General features: G+C 29.5%; 4 protein-coding genes across 5 annotated transcripts in view; 2 read left to right on the top strand and 2 right to left on the bottom strand.

Annotated features, from left to right (window-relative positions):
- Positions 1-1,952: 1,952 nt before the first annotated feature.
- On the bottom strand, positions 1,953-9,467 carry Faf2 (Fas-associated factor 2). Of its 2 annotated transcripts, none has more exons than XM_074135889.1 (9): positions 9,241-9,467; positions 8,175-8,371; positions 7,429-7,541; positions 7,165-7,348; positions 5,212-5,388; positions 4,218-4,313; positions 3,957-4,128; positions 2,684-2,827; positions 1,953-2,272 (listed from the first exon to the last, which is right to left on the bottom strand). In XM_074135889.1, exons 1-9 carry the CDS (start codon positions 9,292-9,294, stop codon positions 2,105-2,107), a joined length of 1,305 nt encoding a protein of 434 aa, XP_073991990.1. In that variant the 5' UTR covers positions 9,295-9,467; the 3' UTR covers positions 1,953-2,104. The 2 variants fall into 2 exon arrangements, with proteins under 2 accessions (XP_073991990.1, XP_073991989.1); XM_074135888.1 differs by having other exon boundaries at positions 7,165-7,351; positions 9,241-9,464.
- An 840-nt stretch (positions 9,468-10,307) lies between these two features.
- RpL27A (ribosomal protein L27A) lies at positions 10,308-11,478 on the bottom strand. Its single transcript, XM_074135935.1, has 5 exons — positions 11,326-11,478; positions 11,008-11,071; positions 10,835-10,932; positions 10,542-10,694; positions 10,308-10,467 (listed from the first exon to the last, which is right to left on the bottom strand). Exons 1-5 carry the CDS (start codon positions 11,326-11,328, stop codon positions 10,339-10,341), a joined length of 447 nt encoding a protein of 148 aa, XP_073992036.1. The 5' UTR covers positions 11,329-11,478; the 3' UTR covers positions 10,308-10,338.
- Positions 11,479-11,678: 200 nt separating this feature from the next.
- Positions 11,679-12,884, top strand: Sf3b6 (splicing factor 3b subunit 6). Its single transcript, XM_074135936.1, has 4 exons — positions 11,679-11,837; positions 11,914-12,032; positions 12,107-12,236; positions 12,629-12,884. Exons 1-4 carry the CDS (start codon positions 11,811-11,813, stop codon positions 12,722-12,724), a joined length of 372 nt encoding a protein of 123 aa, XP_073992037.1. The 5' UTR covers positions 11,679-11,810; the 3' UTR covers positions 12,725-12,884.
- A 3,390-nt stretch (positions 12,885-16,274) lies between these two features.
- Positions 16,275-17,657, top strand: part of LOC141458182 (solute carrier organic anion transporter family member 74D-like) — a 100,351-nt gene continuing 98,968 nt past the window's right edge. Inside the window, exon 1 of the mRNA XM_074135846.1 lies at positions 16,275-16,550. The gene's annotated coding sequence lies outside the window, so the exon portion shown is untranslated. The remainder of the gene's footprint in view (positions 16,551-17,657) is intronic.

Raw genomic sequence — 17,657 nt, 5'->3', positions numbered from 1 at the left:
CAGCGGTTAAAAATCATCAGGTTTGTGTATAGAAATTTTATTTTCATGTTTTCACCACTCTAAAATCAAAGATTTATTTTAGAAAAAAAAAAAATCTGTACTCTATAAGAATCTCATAATGACTCAATAAATTTAGTATTAAAATATACATTTTTTTGACAGCTCTAAACAAATTTCAAAATGTTCACTTAAAATATTAAAAGTATCCATTTCAATTAAAGAAATTTTTACAATTTCATTAATAATGAGCATTTATTTCACAACCATCTCAGACTTAAAAAATCTGAAATGAAACTATGTGATTAAAAAAAATCATACAAAAATTAAAATATGCATTCTCTCTACTTATTATTTTAATAAACAAAAATATGATTTTCCTTAAATATATTCTTTAGACTTATATTTAAAGCAATTTACATGTTACACTGTGGTTCTTTGTACCAAAACTTGGAAAAATTTAGTCTGAATTTGGAATTTTAATTCTAACATGTTCATTTATTTATATTTTTGAATTAATTCATTGAATAAATGAAATATTTTACATTTTAATGTTTATTTTTGATCAATTACATCTACTTGTTATCAAAATCTTCGTACCTTGTGGGGATAGCAGAATATAGTTAAAGATGTGTTTGATGCGAATTACTAGTTAGTAACAATGTTTTTTTTTTAAGTTTTTGATAGGAAATATTAGTAATTCACAACTTTGAAAAAAAAATCAATGAATTCATCCGTCACAGCAGTTTTTCTTTCAGATTGGAATCGGATTTCTCAAAAAAATAAATTTAAAATAACTGATGCACCACCGATCTTTGAAGATAAATGATAATCATTTAGTATTGAGACAAACAAAAGGTTAACATCGAGATTGTTTTTAAAACCACATTTCCTATTTGTGATTTTTCATCTGAATATTTCAATTTTTCGCGGTGCGTTGAAACCACACATGATCCGTTGAAAAAACCTCCTTTGGAAATGAAATCTTAATTGTTATTGGATTAAGTATGACTGAGATAAAAAGACCCTCCAAGATCTTTCAATGTGGGCTCAAGAAACTCGCCTAGGCAGAACGAATGTAAGATCATTGCCTTAATAGGATTGTATGTTAAGAGAAATTCTATACAATACGTAACAGTTACGAATTCGCTAAGTAAGAAATTGTTTTAAATACAACAGGATTGTGTGCATTACGATTCCTAAAGTTTGACCTGTTTCCTTAGGAGCCGAACTGGGAATCGAAGGGATCCTTGATTACTTCAACCTCGGCGTTTTTAAATGATACAGGGATTAGTGTAACGTTTCGAATGATACAGCGAAAGTTTCTTTTTGACGGGGTACATTGGATCAAGTTCAATTATCTTCCTTAAGGAGGCTTCGATTTGAACATAACTTCATCTGGACACACATAATAAAAACATTAAAAATTGTTTTTGTTTCTTCAGAAAATACTCTTCAAGATTTAATAATGTCTATCATTAAAAGATAAAAATTTAATAAAAATCAAGGAAAACAAATTAATTTATGTTATAAACTTTACTTAAAGGAACTTCCTGTAACATTTTATTTGTTTTAATTGGAATTACTCTTCTGAAAGTGAGGAAGGTATCGAGTTCTAATTAAATAATTAATTTTTTCGCTACTATTATAAATTGCATAGGTTTGGAACCTTCTACTTCTGTTAAGGCTTATCACAAAATATTTTAACAGTGAAAAATGAAACTTGTATTCTATTTGTTGTATACTTTTTGTTTGTACAGGTTAAATTACAAAGTGAAAAAAAAAATTAATTCTACTATACAGAAACAATTACACTGAAAGAGAGAGAAAGCGAAAGATTATATAAACATCTTTCTCTCTCTCTCTCTCTGTCAGACGCGTAAAAAAAAACAAAAAATTACATTATGTTCCTTAAAATACAAGGAATAAATGCAATTTTTGTTCCGTCTTTTGTATTTTAAAATAAGTATACAATCTTATAAGACTTTTGTATGAAATGTATACAGATGAATATAGTTTTTTGTTTTATGTGTCAGAATACATCATTTTAAAGGTGTAAAAAAATACAAAAACAAAACATATATATATGTATATATAAAAGATTTGTTCACGCATCCAAGTCATAGACAAACAATACTTCTCGACCACCTAATCCAGCTTCAACTAATGTCTTCTCGCCTTCCTCTTCACATTGTAAAGTCCTTTTTGGAAAATTTGTTGCAATTTCGAAAGAATCTGGCGATGATGGATGACAAAATATAAAATTGTATATATCCTTAAAAAAAAGAAGAAGAAAATGAAAGTGAGCTTTCATCAAAAAATTAATGAACAAATTTGCAACTTTTCCAAAAAATAAAAAAATATGCACATCAAGTGTACATATTGCAATAGAAAGATAGCAATAGAAAGACGTTGACATCTCTCTCTTCACTAACCTTTAAGGGAAGGGATTAGCTATGAGGTTAGCATGCTGGACTCCCACGCGGAGGTCCCGGGTTCGAATCCAGCAGCTGACCCTTAGATTTTCTCTTCCTAGGAGCTTCTTACAGCTCACTGTCCGGTGATGGACAGTGTTGTCTGTAACGAGAGAACACTGTCCGGAGGCCGGCAGTGCACTGGAAAAAGCTCCGGGCGCTAATGACCTCAGCTGTTGATGCGCCAAAAAAAAAACAAAAAAAAAACTAACCTTTAAAGTGTGTGTTTTAAAAAATCTTCGTTCAATTCTTTCTCCTGTTGGCATTTTAAAAACAACTGATAAAGTGTCTGTGACATTATTGGGAGGTTCCTCGGGAATCTCATTCGCTAAATCAATTTTAGCTCTTCTTATTGCCTGGAAATAATACGAAATTTAATAAACTTTAATATTATAAATGTTTACTAAAATATAATAGTACTGTTCATAATGACATAGTAAGCATTAACATTTCCCTAAAATCCTACTAAAAACAAGGTTTTCAAACTTAAGTGATTGTCCTAATAAACGTTATGTTTGAGTTACACAAAATTTAAAAAAAAAAAAACACTGGCAACCGCCTAAAAAAATAAAAAACCCATCCCTGTACTGTCCAGTGTTCTGATATTTCCTCACAGCTTGCATTTCATAAGTGCCTTCTAATTATTAAATAGCTGTTCGATCATGTAAAATAAGTTGGAATGGCACTGTAGAACAAGTTTTCAATAAGTGCCTTTTTTTTAAAAATTACTTATTGAAAAATTTACATCTGCATAAACTTGCATCTAGTAAATATGATAAATGCAGAAGGTGAGTGCAAGAGTGGAGCAGTAGTCCAGTAACAACCCTCCGAGACAATTACTAGTGAGAAAGGAGAAATATGCAGGCGATAGATAGTGAATGAGATGAAGGTATTTAAAAGTAAAGTTGATGGAAAAGAAAGTAATTAGTAGAATAGTAGCCATGGAGTTTAATTGTATGAGAAGTACCCTTAAATGTATCTGATTAACAAAATTTTACCAATAAAAGTTATGGACGTAATTACGCAATTAGTTTGCCAACTTACAAGAAAATCTTTGGAGCCCTTTCCAAAAAAAAACACAAAATATGAAAAATCTATTCAATACAGTGGCACAAAAAACAAATGTCAAATGTGATCACTGTGATTTTCTGTACTTCCAGACACAGGTGAAAAATAGAGAAAAACACTTTTTCGTAAACAACCTCTGAGAGCACTGCCAGCCTCCGAACAGAGTTCTTTCTTTACAGATAATACTGTCCATCAGCGGACAGTGAGCTGTAAGAAAACCATAAATTCCTTTTACTCATCATTAAATAAAATCAAAGGCTTAAACCGGGAATATATCCAGTACCACAATTCATTCTAGCTATGCGGGTCTCGCCACTAATCTCTCGGCTATCTCGGCGTCTAATTTTAGATTTGTTATTTTTTAGTTTTTTAGTTTAGTAAGTATTAGTTTATGAAAATTAAAACACAAATACAAACCTCCTTTCTAAGTTGTTCTTCATGACGCATCTGTTGTTCAAATTCCTCTTGTCTTCGCTTTCGTTCCAGTTCTTCATGTCTTCTTCTTTCTTTTTCTTGATCAGCTCTCAATGATTCCAAATAAGCAGCATCTTGTTCTCTTCTGATTGTTTGTGTTAAACTTCTTGCAATTCTGAACGCGAAACATTTAAAAGAAAAATAAAATAAAATAAAATAAAGAAGCATTTTAAAATAGGCTTTATTCGTCTAACAGTTTTTTACCTTTCTGAGCGTGCAGCATCCAGGAATGTAATATTTGCAGAAACAACTGCACCTAATCTTGAAACGAGCTCAGAATTATTAGTGGGACCTTCCATTCTGCAACAAAAAGAAAGCAAAAATAGATAACTTCTAAAAAGATAAAAAAGAGATTGACTAATAATATAAGCAAAAAATAACCAAGAAGTCATGGTTCAGCTGTTTCGTATTAAGTAGATTTTTAATTTCGTATATTGTTAACTTGAGTTAAACCAAATTTCTAGTTATGTTAGTTAATTTAGATAGTTCAAAAGAAAACTTAATGTATTGCCAGTGTTAAACAAATTAATTCCAAACTAATAAAACATATGTCACTAAATTATTAGGCAGAATTTTGTATCTTAAGTCGGAAACGTGACTTACGTCCTTTTGCATTCTGTTTTGGAAATGATTCTACTTAAACTTAGAGTTAAATTAATTAAAAGAATTCGAGATTCACGATTAAATGAATTTCTATCACAATTATAATTAATTAATTTACATATGTATAACAAAATTGTACCTAACCTCATATTTGATTATTATTTGATAATTATTATTGTTACATTTTAGCAATGTGCTTTCATGTATGTACCAATATGTTTGTTCAATTTCAACCATTATTAAATATGTACAGTTTTTGTGATGGTATTCATTCTTAAATTATTCATATAAATGCTCAAAACAAAGTAGAATGATTTGTCGAAAATTTTAATGATGGGTCCAGTCTTTTCACAACTACTAATTACAAAATTTGAACAATTCAAATTTCGAGTTATGCTGGGAACATAACAAGACATAAATCCCTATTTCTAAAATCTCTTTTGTACTCAAAAACAAAAAAAAACAAAAAAAAAAACGGCTATTTTTAGAGAAACTCAAAATAAAAAATCAGCTCGATCGTAATTCTCCATCTCAGAAGATATAGAGAATATAAAAGTAAAAAAGTAATAAAAAAAATAATTATAAATCATTTAACCTTGCGACAAGAGTCATCTTTGAATCTTTTAGGATGATGACAGCAATAAATGGAAATACTGATGAAATCTTGAGAGTATGGGATACTCTTTCTCCTTCACCAGTATCGACACTGCATGCCCAGAATAGAGTGTTGCTATTTATGTAGTCCACAACTTCAGGATCTGTTAAGCAATCACTGCAAACAAATTCTGTTAGGTTTTAGTAATAGTTTTTATTGATAAAAATTGAATCAATAATGAATTCAGTTTTAAGAAGTATTGTTACTTATATGTTACGTACAAAACGAAAAATTTGTCTTAAGCCACAATTATAAAAAAAAAAAACAAATACAAAATCTAGTCATTTGTTTGGAATCATTCAAAAATTACTTGTTCAATGAGCTGAATCATATAATAAAAATAATAATGGATATCTTTTGTTATTGGCACTTGTTATTTATTACCATACTGTCTTTGATTTATTAAGCACTGTGGACCTAACCTCATTTTCAATAGTAACCCTAATTGTTCTATCACTAAAGCACTTAAAGATGCTTGTCATGTACAAAAAAAAAAAACAATAGAGATGAGATTACAAGTTTTCCTAGATTTTTATGCATTGGATTCTAATCCTCAGAATCAGTTTCACGCATGGAGCTTAGAAGAAAAAAAAAAAACGGTTTCGTTAGGATCAATGACGAAGTAGAGAATATTTTACTCTATTATATATTTTGAATGATTATGAGTTATAAAATTCAAGAATGCTGAACTATGTTTTCATACATCAAACCTGGGAAAATAAAAGTCATAGCCTTTCTACAAGTGGTTTCATTTGCCCAGCTGATGAAAGAGAGAAACATACGTCACCAGCACAGAATTTGTGCAGATTAATTTACCCGAATTCAAGATCATATAAAAAGATTTCCTTTATACATATGTATGTCATTACTCAAGATCACATACTGATAAAAAATATTTGCTCCAAGAGTTAAAATTTAAAAAATACATACATAGTATAAAGAACAATGTTCGGAACAAAACATTCTATAAGAACTGGAGTCATATTGTTGAAAAATTCAATTTATCTTTACGTCATCCTTATAATGACACCAGCATAAAAGCGACAAATACAAGATCCAGTTAAAGACCTATACGGATTTACAAGAAAGACAGTGTAGAAAAAACTTACGACCAACATATCGCCCAACTGGCCAGGCTTATAACGTAAAAAAAAAGAAAAGAAAATCTAAAGGATCAACAACGAACATGTAGCACTTTTACGCTTTGATAACAGAAAAGTCTAGCCGCTCCTATGCTTAAAAACATTTCTTTTTACAAAAGACAATTAAGAACATATAAATTGAAATTACAGTTGTGTTAGTAGGAAGAAACATGCTTCAGTGCCCCTTATGCATTAATGTCTACTAGATGAAGAAGAATATTAACAATCAGTTTCATTTTCTTGGAGGACTTCCCCTTCGTATTTTTTTTTATTTTTATGTTAATATTTTAAATTAAAAAAAAAAATATTTCAATGTAAAGTTTTTCGTTTAGAGACTCTAAACTTTACTCTTATCATCTCATCACTAATATCTCATTGTAACTATGTCAAATAAAATTGTAAATATAAAAATACTTAGTTTTATTTGGCTAGATTTTACTCGGCGGGACGGGACCCACGCCCCACGGTACTGCAGCCACCTTATTGCTTATTGTGCCTCTATTTGGCTATAAACTTGTTCGTTCTATGATACCTACGTAACTTTAAAAAAGTATATCGTAATACAAAAAATTAAATTAAAATTCTTGTCTAGTAAATTGACTTAGTTGAAAATGATAAAATTTAAGTTGAGCACTTCTTGTGCCAAGTCAAAACAGATATAGCTGACTGACCTAACCAAATAATTTAAATCCATTGGACAACTCTTTGTAAATGTTATTTTAATGTAATATTAAAAAACAATGTTTCTCACCGGCAGAAACTAGCGCAGTCTGAATTGTTTTCCTTATGTAGATAAACTACTAGAAATTTCAATTCTTGCTTTGCATCATTAAGGGCCTGAGCATAGGAACCTTGATAAAAAACTGGATGATTGCGTGAATATGTCTCATTGAAGTAAGCTATAAATTTTAATACGTCTCCAACGGGATCAATTACTTCTGAAAAAATCGCATAATATTTAATAATTTAAAAATAGATTATGAAATTTTAGAAGCTATAATAATAATAAACTTACGCCTTCTCGGCTCTCTCCAAAATATACTGATTGCCAACCTCAAGATGGAGGAAAATGTGTTGTAACAGAATTGGAAGACGAAGGAAATAAAATATCCAAAAGGTCCGCCCCATCTAAAAATAAAGTTAATAAAATTAACAAAAATTATAGAATAATAATATTAAGACTGGCGTGAAACAAAAACATCTTTCTTTTACCTGATCATTCATTTTCAATGACTAACTTGGACATTTCCATCTACCTTTGAATTTTTGCTTAATATTATGAATGTTTAATTATTATACCACATACTATTAAATGTTAAATTGTTCAGAGCAATAAAACTATCTGAACTAATTTATAGGTAGAAATATAAAATAATTTCGTGAATATTTTGATGGTAAAAATATAATAAAAAAGGAAAAAAAATGAAGAAAACAAAACAGGATGAAACATGAATCGCAGAAGTTACTATGATGTAACCCTAGACGTTTGTAGCACGCGAAAAAGAATATCATCATGGAATCTCAGTGTATACTATGCTCGAGAGAATTTACTCTAAATCAAATGGGAAAATAATATCTGAAATTATACCATAAAATAAAAATACCAATAAAACTGAAGTATAGCGTGAAAATCACATTAAACTGTTAACTTTTTTTGTAACTGGATTATTGATCTTTACTTTGGTAAACAATTATAAAGCTTATTTAGCTTTCACAATGATTAGTGAATTAAAATTACTGATGCTTATGGCTTTAACTTACCGGCCAGTTGGAGGAGAGTAAAATACATGCTGAATAATTCCATCATTAACAACTGCTGGCGGTGAATTTTCTGAAGCAAAAACTGAAGGTCTGCCTTCACTGATATTTAGCTGATCCTGTACTGCTACTTCCAAATCCCAACTGTGTCTTTGTAAAGCATCACGACATACAGCTAAATTGTCTATTCCTGTCAAATCCTAAGACACATGCGAATAAATGTATAACGAATGTAATGAAACTACTTTCAATATAATGCTACAAATAACATTTACGTGGTCTAAGCTGATATGCTAAGTATTTCTTTTACTATTGGTATTAGGTGCTTATCGAGTTAAGATTCCATAATATATAAATAAAATAGAAAGCTATTCTATTTTTTCAATTTAAGGCACTTCAAATCTGTGATCTAATGATCTGGCCTAATGGCCCAGAGCCGACTTTAGTGCACTCCTAACCTCAGGACATTTTATTGTTACAACACTCCATTATCGGATCATTGTTAGAGGTCCCAAGCAAAGAAAATCCAAAGAGAGGCAGCTAGAATCGCGCGATTTAATTATTAAACAAAATGGATTTCCAAAAATTATCAACGAAAGCTAAATCTAAGTCAAAATATTCCTTACAATGATCCTTAATTCAAAATAATTTCTTTACAGATGAGAAATCTTTATCAATGGATAATTAAGAATATCTAACTGGGCTAAGTTATTAGCATCTCCATTCTCAAAGTACCCTTTAATTCAAACTAATAATAATGTGGACTTCAAAGAAATTTTGAACTTAGTAAACGAAATCTTTTTCAGTGTGCCCAAGCGAAAGTAACAAATTACTTATGCGAGTAAATTTTATAAACTTATTTTGGCCAAAAGAAATGTTATGATAAAATCTTGAAGTTATTGAAGATGCACTGATAATAACACCCGAAAATAATGAAGTAAATGGCAATCCAATGGAAATAAAAACAATTAGAATTTTAAATAATATAAAAAGTTAATGTTTTTCTTAATAATAAAAAGGAAAGTTTCAGACAAAACTAAATAAAAAAATAATGTAATCAGTAACTAACCTGAAACTGCAGTATTTTCTCCGTTTGGTCAGGACTGAGATCCATTTCATCCATTTTTATGAGAATGAATACTAACCCTAATAACTAATTTGGAAATCTTATTTTAAAGATAAATCATTTAATTTGGAAAAAAAATTAAACAGTTAGTACTTGAGAGAATCTTATGTACACATAACAACTGAACCCATGGCGATTACTTTGTCATGGCTTTCTTGAGCTTATCTAATCAAGGATTTTCAACCGAATGTTACAGTTATTACATCCTGACTTTCTGTCATGACCGTGCATTTTCTCAAAACTATTACAACTAAATAATTAATTATACAAATTTTTTAATAAACTATGAAATGATTAAAATATATAAAATAAATATTTCGGTTCATACTATTGATTGTAATGCACTATATAAAACAAGGAGTGTCTAAATTGAGAAATATTAGTTTAGATTTAACTTTTTTTTTGAGAATGAACTCTTGGCGGTTGTTTCAGTTTAAGCACCGTTTAAACCATGCTCATTAGATTCGACCACTGATGATGACTATAAGTATTTAAGTGACTTTTATCAAGTCCGTTGTAGGAACCATACTGCCTTTTCGATGTACGCTATCCGCAAGAACTTCTTAATTAATTCTGAAGATTGCGTATCACATTGTCTAGACTGAACAATTGAGGTTTCTGACTTTACCCTTTCGTTAATTATCAAAATATCTTAACTACTTACACAGACTTTCCACTGTTTCTTCTCCCATAATTCTAGTAATAGTTTCTTCTCCTTACTGGTTTAGATGGTTTAAAAATCTTAGTAAAGAAAACTGGCTCCCTCCGAAGATAAAATACCTATTTTGTTTCGCCTTCTTTGATTTTGATGTATTATCATAATACTTAAAATATACTCAAACTTAAAATCAATATCTTTTAAATTACTACACATTTCCCCACTAATGTAATTTCTATTATTAAAATAAAAATTATTTGTTTTTGCAGCGGTTTACGTCTTCTAGCATGCACTACGATCTAAATGCTCTCTCTCGAAATTTGCCAAAAATTGGATAAAGATATAACAAGAATAGTAAAAAAAATAATATAATAATCATTTATTTAAGCACAAAGAATGCAAGCTCCTCCAACGGCTTTGATCTTCTTTTCAGCTCCCTTCGAGAAGAACTTGGCTCGTACAATAACTGGTTGTTTTGGAAGGTGGCCCTTACCTAGTACTTTGTAATAACCCTAAAAGAAGAAGACATTATTGGATCAGTTAACATAAGGCTTTGTTTATTGGACTCTGTCAGAAGTTTACTTACTGCTCGAACAGCATCAATAACTGGCGCTTTTCCTTCAGCATTATCCTTATATTTCAATCTTGTCTGTTCAGTGACTAAAGTCCATAACTTATCTAAATTGATGGTTGGGCAAAACTTCTGGTTTCTTCTCAAATGATAATTTCTCATACCCAGCTACAATTAAGATTTAAACTTGTGAAAAAGATGAATAACTTAAACTAAAATCAGATAACTGTTTCCATACATTCTTACGATTCATTATCAAATATATATCTCAAAATTTTTATCTACAAAAATTATATTTAGAAACTTACCTTTCCAAAGTAACCTGGATGGTACTTGTCAAAATTGATTCTGTGATGATGCATGCCACCCGCATTACCTCGTCCACCAGGATGTTTTCTATGCTTTCCTAACATTAAAATTGTAATTTATAATTCTTTCTTCGAATAAGTGTTGGTAGAGAATTATTTTATTAAGAACATACCAATACGACCGTGTCCATGACTCACATGTCCTCTTAACTTCCTAGTCTTCTTCTTAGAAGTTGACTGAAATAAAATGACGTATTTAAAACCACTAGAATGTGAGCCAATTAACTATGAGAAATTATTTTGCTGTTTAAAAATAGCAATAATACATTTTATTACTATAGAAAAGATTGTGATGAGACAAGTTACCTTAACAGGTTAAGCTTCTACTGTTTTAATCAAGTGTATATTATATTCTAAGTCCAGAAATTAGTATCGACATGCAAAAATCTGAATTAATTAAAAAATAAAATTATAAAGTAAAGGAAACTTACCATTCTCTAATTCTTTATTAAACACGTGGATGTTATAATAGCCCAAACAGTAAATAGTTGCAAAGAGCACAAAGGAACCATCTAGATAGGAATCCGTAAACCAAAAGTGAGACATAAATATTTTTTTATTTCTAACAATAATATTAATTTCTCCTTGAACTAAAAATAATTTTAAAAATATATTTTTATTTATTCAACTTAAAAGTAAAGAATACTGCAAAAAAATGGAATAAAATTTTTTTATACGTTTTTATGAAATATTAACGAAAATTTAATTTAACCTAGATCTGTGAAAAATAATCTAACCAATTTTTTATGTTTTAAATAGATTTATATACTTTTTTTAAAATTGAACTAAAAGCTTGTTTTAAAGTCATTTTTCTGTTTGCTATAACATAAATAAATTTTGTAACCTTCTTCGTGAAGTTAATTGTGTGATTAAACAAAATTTGTTTACTAATTAATAGTGATTAAGATTTTTTTCAATGGCTTTGATGCAAAGAAGAACAAACGTAAGGATGTGTTGACATTTAACATATTTCTTGTACTTATATTTGTTTTAATCATTAATTATTATGAATATTTCAGGTGAGGTTGCCTCCGGAAGTTAACAGAGTATTATATATAAGAAATTTACCTTATAAAATCACAGCCGAAGAAATGTATGATATATTTGGAAAATATGGAGCAATTAGACAAGTTAGAGTGTAAGAAACTTTGTTATTTAATTATCTTAGTAAATTTCGTAATGGTATTCTCTTATTGATAACTTTGTTATTAGTGGGAATACTCCAGAAACAAGAGGAACAGCTTTTGTTGTTTATGAAGATATATTCGACGCTAAAAATGCATGCGATCACCTATCTGGTTTTAATGTTTGTAACAGATATCTTGTTGTACTTTACTATCAGGTGTGTTATGTTAAACATATTCTTTATTATTTTTTATTGTTGCCCTCATATAAAGTAATTGGTTAATGTGCAAACAAGACCACTATAACAATAAATAAATAAATTTTTTGTTCAGTATTCTCTGTACTCTTAAGTGAAACACCATTTATCTAAATTTGAATGTTCAGCTGAAATTGCGAACTGGATGATCAAAGTTCGTTAATCTCTTGGAGAATGCAACAAGTTTGCAAAATATGCCCATTTTGTGGCTTAAGTTCTTTCCTTGTGCGTGTTCCCCATTTCCAAATTATATTAAATAATGGCAACAAATAAAATTTTTATGTTACATGATTTGACCCTAATTATTTTTATTTATTTATTTATTTTATTTTATTTATTTATTTGTTGTGCAGGCTAATAAAGCGTTCAAACGAGTTGACGTTGACAAGAAGAAAGAAGAACTTGATAAAATGAAGGCAAAATATGGAATTAATATGGACGAAAAATAATTTTATTCACGTAATTTTAGAATTTCTTTTACTTTTACAGTTTTAGGATTATTACTTGTACATAATCTGCCTCACTTCTACTTACCAACTGATTTTTATGGTAGGCTGAAGCTAAATCAAATAATTATTTCTCAAATAAAATAAGTATTTTTGGTTAATACATTTGCATTTTTTATTAATTTAAATTGTGGATTTTAAAAAATAGTTTTTAATTTTGGTCCCTGGACGTTTAAAATTGTGTACTCTTACGAGTGAACTAATCTGTTGCGCTTGCAATCTGACTAACAATTTAGGAGTTCAAGATCACGATTTACTAATTGCTAACTTAATATTTGTAAATGACTTCACCGTGATATATGTCGGGATTTTCGCTAATTCTTTATTTTCGAGGGATTTTTTTCAATCCAAACTTTTTGCGACAGAGGCCTTTTTTTTGAAACGGATAGTTCCGAACGTACTGTTAATACATTAATCAGAAAGTGAGAAGTTCTATTGTTATAGAGCTCTAGCCCATTTATTCTGAAACATTCACTTCAACTCTTTTTTCGCAAAAATTCGAATAATTGAAAAAAAAAGTAGCTATTTAATTTTACTATTTGGTGAAATTAAATTTTTGACCGAAAAATGTTCAATAATTCCATGAATTGCTTAATAAAAATATAATCAGTAATTTAGAAGTTATTATAGAGCGTTGTAGACGTAGCTACCAAATTTCACTGGCAAAAAATTTTGTTGAGTATGAAAGCAAGCAGAATTCGCAAGTTTTACTCATTGTTGATTTGAGGAGAACATTTATTTCATTGTTTTCAGCGAGAACTGAAAAATATAGTTTATGTAAAATGTGTAAGGTATTAATATTAGTTTTTAAAGTATTGTCTAATGACTTTACATTACATTTGTATTCGAAAGTATTTAAATTCGAAGGATTTCTTTTGAAATATAAACATTACTTCATCATTCGAAAAAAATAATACGGATTAACTTAATTTTCTAGAAAATGCAAAATAAAGTCAAAAGAATTGTCTGAATACAAATTTATTTTTGCTGAAATTAGTGGAAAGACTAGTATCATCTGAATGCAAAACTAGAAGGCAGATGCTGAAAATAAGGACGTTGAATGCTAAAATCTTGAGGGTATTCCTGGGGTTTTAGCACCAAAATGGTAGATCATCCTCAAATTCTGTTATTACAGCTTTATTATTAGTATAAGATATTGATTTGACTTTGAGCGTGGCTCACTCTCTAAATTTTCTTGTCTTTGTAAAAGTACAAATGTGAAATTTAAATGCCTTTTAACCTGGCTGTATCAAATAGTTTGGTGTATATCATGTTAAATGTTACTATATAATATTTTGTTTAGCAACGCCCTATTAATTGATTGTCCGGGATTGGATCTAACTAACTACCGATTCAGCCATAATATTTTCTACCTGTTAGGTTGGAGATTCAGGTAAAAGTATTACTCGTGCTGTTTATTAAGATGTTTACTAGTCATTACTCAGTTCGTAGAAACCCCTTTCGCGGATCCTGCCCAACTACTGAAACGATAGCCAGTTATTATATTTGTGCTGTCACAGTGTTGGCAAAGAATCATTCTTCACCACATGAATGAGATGGTTGGGTCTTTTGTGAGAAAAAAAAAACGAGGTACAAATAATTTTTACATTTATTTAATTATTATTATTTTTTTTTATGATTTAAGGCGCGTCAACATCTAAGGTTATTGGCGCCCGGTGCTTTTTTCAGTGCACTGCCGGCCTCCGGACAGTGTTCTCTCGTTACAGACAACACTGTCCGTCACCGGACAGTGAGCTGTAAGAAGCTCGTAGGAAGAGAAAATCTAAGGGTCAGCAGCTGGATTCGAACCCGGGACCTCCGCGTGGGAGTCCAGTATGCTAACCTCATAAGTATTATTATTATTATTATTATTATTATTATTATTATTATTTGTATTGAGGAAAACCCTACGCTATCTAAACCTTGTGGTTCATACAGCTGCTGCAAGAAAAAAGTGCAAACCAAGTCTATGGCAAAAATCGAAGAACAGACATAATTCAACCTCATTGTTCCCAGAACAAATCTACCGATAACCTTTTGGAGAAACAGCCTAACCTTTTCTAACTTCTAATGTTAATATTCCAACCAAAGTCTTCTCACAATTTTTCTGGAGTTGGGTTCATTTCTCTGTCTGAAATAATTCTACAAAATAGATCTGGTATAGTAACCATTATGTAAAAAAGGCCCCCTGACAGTGTTCTAAGAGCTCTAAAGAAGAGTCTGAGAGACGTGTAAAACACAAAATCGTCTTATCATCAGCTTTATCTGGATCTCTAATCTCATTTCCGACAACTAATTTAGAGCTCATCTAAACTGAATGTTGTAAAGATTTCGTCCATAGCTGAAATCATGTATTCTTTTAAGCAGGATTGTAGAGAAGAAACACTACTAATTTAGCCATTTTATGTAACTTCTCACTTTAGGAAATACCTAAATTACCTAATATCCATTCTAGAAGGATATTCTTGACAGAAGAAACTTGAAGAAGTCTTCTAGGAATATTTTAGCACCAACTTCGAAGTGAAGATCCCAGAATTTATTGCCTCCAAACGAACCTGAACTTTTTTACATTTTTTTTTCTTTTTTTTGTGAAAAAATACATTTTTTGAAAAAAGACGAACGCTTTGTTCAACATTGCTATTTTATTGTTTACTAAGACAATAATAAAGCCAACTAACATTGAAATAAAATTGTGAAAAACGAAAAATTCATGTGTAAAAATCGATGTTTGTTTGTAAACGCAATTCTGGTACAATTTTCGAATAATATTAATCTCTCACGACCTAATTAGCGAGTTACCTGCATTACTTTTACCAACACTATTTCGAAATAACCTGCGATAAATAATCCCCTACTTAAAACACACAAAATTAGCTGAGATTGGAGGTAAGTAAATAATAAATTATAATTGTGATACTAGAATCCTGTAGAAGGATGAGCACCTTATTCAGCTGTCTGCCATTTTTTCCTAGAAAGGAAAACTGAAATAAAATCAAATGAGTTTTACATGTAGAAAATAGTGTTTGAAGCGCGGTTTATTAAATATACATAATCCTGAAATACCGTGGAGTGTCATTAAATGTTTTGCATTTTAGCGTCACTATTTTGAACAGAAAAAGTTTATAAAGTGTAGAAGTTATTAACATTTAAAGTTAATAGTTTGGACAGAAATTCTTTAGAAATTTGAAATTATTTATATCTAAATATCAATTTAAAATGTTCTTCAAAAAAAGACATGTTACAAAAATAAATAAATAAACCGGAAACTATCCTTAGTTATTGTACTGAATTTAAGATTTTTGGTAATTTTCCTACTTGTCCTCTGTATTTTTTTTAACATTTTTTTAATGTTCAATGTTTTTAATATACTTCATAATAATTATAAAAAAAGTTGAATATAAGTTACATAATCTTTCGTTAGATGGCAGTAGCGTTTACTTTCATTTAGGTTGGAATCCCTACCACTATTTCCTAACCACGTAGTCCGCATGCGATTATATTAACAGTTTGAGTGGGGATAGGTGTAGTGGCAGGGCCTTTTAAAAAAAAGTTTCTGTGTGTTATCGAAGGGGTCGTGTTGCTCTGCTGTGTGAAAGTGAATCCACATTTCAATGTTGTACGATTGTTGCGGCCATGGCATACTCCCCTTTATCGTTACCGCGGACGCGACGTTAATACCATCACTTTTCATACTATTTACAATACTTTTTGCATTATTCTTCTATTTGGGCATGACAGCTAGTAGTTTATCATCAGACAAATAAGAGAGGTAAGTTGACAATAATTGTTACCTTTTTGTCTCATTTTCCACTATTTGTTTTTGATTGTATCCATTAACATATAATGTGTAGCAATGGATTTGATAACTATTTAATCTTGGAATAGAAAAAGTTTATAAAGTGTAGAAGTTATTTTTTAAGTTAATGGTGAAAAGAATTAAACAGTCGCATGTATACTTTCTCTTTCCATAAAATTTCTCTTATCTTGAAATTTTTAAATTTCTACTTTAAACTCCAGAATTTGAAAACAAAATTAAAACAATTAAATCACAATCACTCAAAATCTCGTAAGAAAATTATTTTGACTTGCAATCTGCTTCAGATTTCAGTTTACATACTTCAAGTAAACATGTGTCCTTTTAGGGAAAATGGTTTATTTTATAAAGTTTAAAAATTAAGAAAATGATTGTTTAAAACATTGAATATGACTATTAGCGAATAATATTATTGTTTTGATCTGTTAATACAAAACTAGTTTCCACCATTTAAAAAAATATTTATATTACACCAAACTTTGCTAATCTTCATTTCTATTTTATATTTTTAATTAATTAGTGCTTCCAATTAATATTATTGTATGGGATATTTGTATTTTATTGTCTAAAAATGATTTTTTTTGTCGATTTATTGTTTGTTTTTGTTAATTTCACTTTTGTTTATCTTGTGTTTTTATTAAGGCTTATTATTTTTATTATTATTTGAAATAATTTTAATCTTAATAACAATTTTGATTGTAGTCTCATTCTTTTTATTCATAAAATCGTATTTTTAGTTGTAAAAATGTTTAGAAAGTGAAAGGAAAGCGATGAAGCAAGGAGCAGCTGTGAATTAAAAAAAAAACGAAGAGTTGCCCTACATACCTATTAAAGTGTTACTAGTTCACCATTAACTTTTTTCCCTTTCAATCCTCTAAAATGATAATAAAAAAAAAATCTCTAAATACCAAAGAATGTACTAAATGTTTAATAACATTGGTTAATGAAGTTTTGCTAATTGAAATTGGGTGTAAAAAATAGGTTTCCAAAATTCAAATGATAAGAGATAAGTTTATAGTGATTATATTTTTTATCTATAGAGGGCGTTTTTTTGTTTTTTGT

This window comes from Rhodnius prolixus, unplaced genomic scaffold, assembly GCF_049639745.1.
Source record: "Rhodnius prolixus isolate KJV_2025 unplaced genomic scaffold, Rpr scaffold_5, whole genome shotgun sequence".
Classification (NCBI taxonomy): Eukaryota; Metazoa; Arthropoda; class Insecta; order Hemiptera; family Reduviidae; genus Rhodnius; species Rhodnius prolixus.
This window is presented reverse-complemented; position numbering and strand designations above follow the sequence as displayed.

Excerpts from the sequence above, each read along its gene's own strand:
- Sf3b6 (XM_074135936.1), top strand. The coding sequence starts at position 11,811 with ATGGCTTTGATGCAAAGAAGAACAAAC. Across the intron at positions 11,838-11,913 it reads TGATGCAAAGAAGAACAAAC|GTGAGGTTGCCTCCGGAAGT; the intron begins GTAAGGATGTGT and ends TGAATATTTCAG. Across the intron at positions 12,237-12,628 it reads TTGTTGTACTTTACTATCAG|GCTAATAAAGCGTTCAAACG; the intron begins GTGTGTTATGTT and ends TTTGTTGTGCAG.
- RpL27A (XM_074135935.1), bottom strand. Across the intron at positions 10,695-10,834 it reads ATCCAGGTTACTTTGGAAAG|CTGGGTATGAGAAATTATCA; the intron begins GTAAGTTTCTAA and ends TCTTAATTGTAG. Across the intron at positions 10,468-10,541 it reads TTATTGATGCTGTTCGAGCA|GGTTATTACAAAGTACTAGG; the intron begins GTAAGTAAACTT and ends TTCTTCTTTTAG.
- Faf2 (XM_074135888.1), bottom strand. The coding sequence starts at position 9,294 with ATGGATGAAATGGATCTCAGTCCTGACCAAACGGAGAAAATACTGCAG. Across the intron at positions 7,542-8,174 it reads TACTCTCCTCCAACTGGCCG|ATGGGGCGGACCTTTTGGAT; the intron begins GTAAGTTAAAGC and ends CTTTATTTTTAG. Across the intron at positions 2,828-3,956 it reads AAGAACAACTTAGAAAGGAG|GCAATAAGAAGAGCTAAAAT; the intron begins GTTTGTATTTGT and ends TATTATTTCCAG.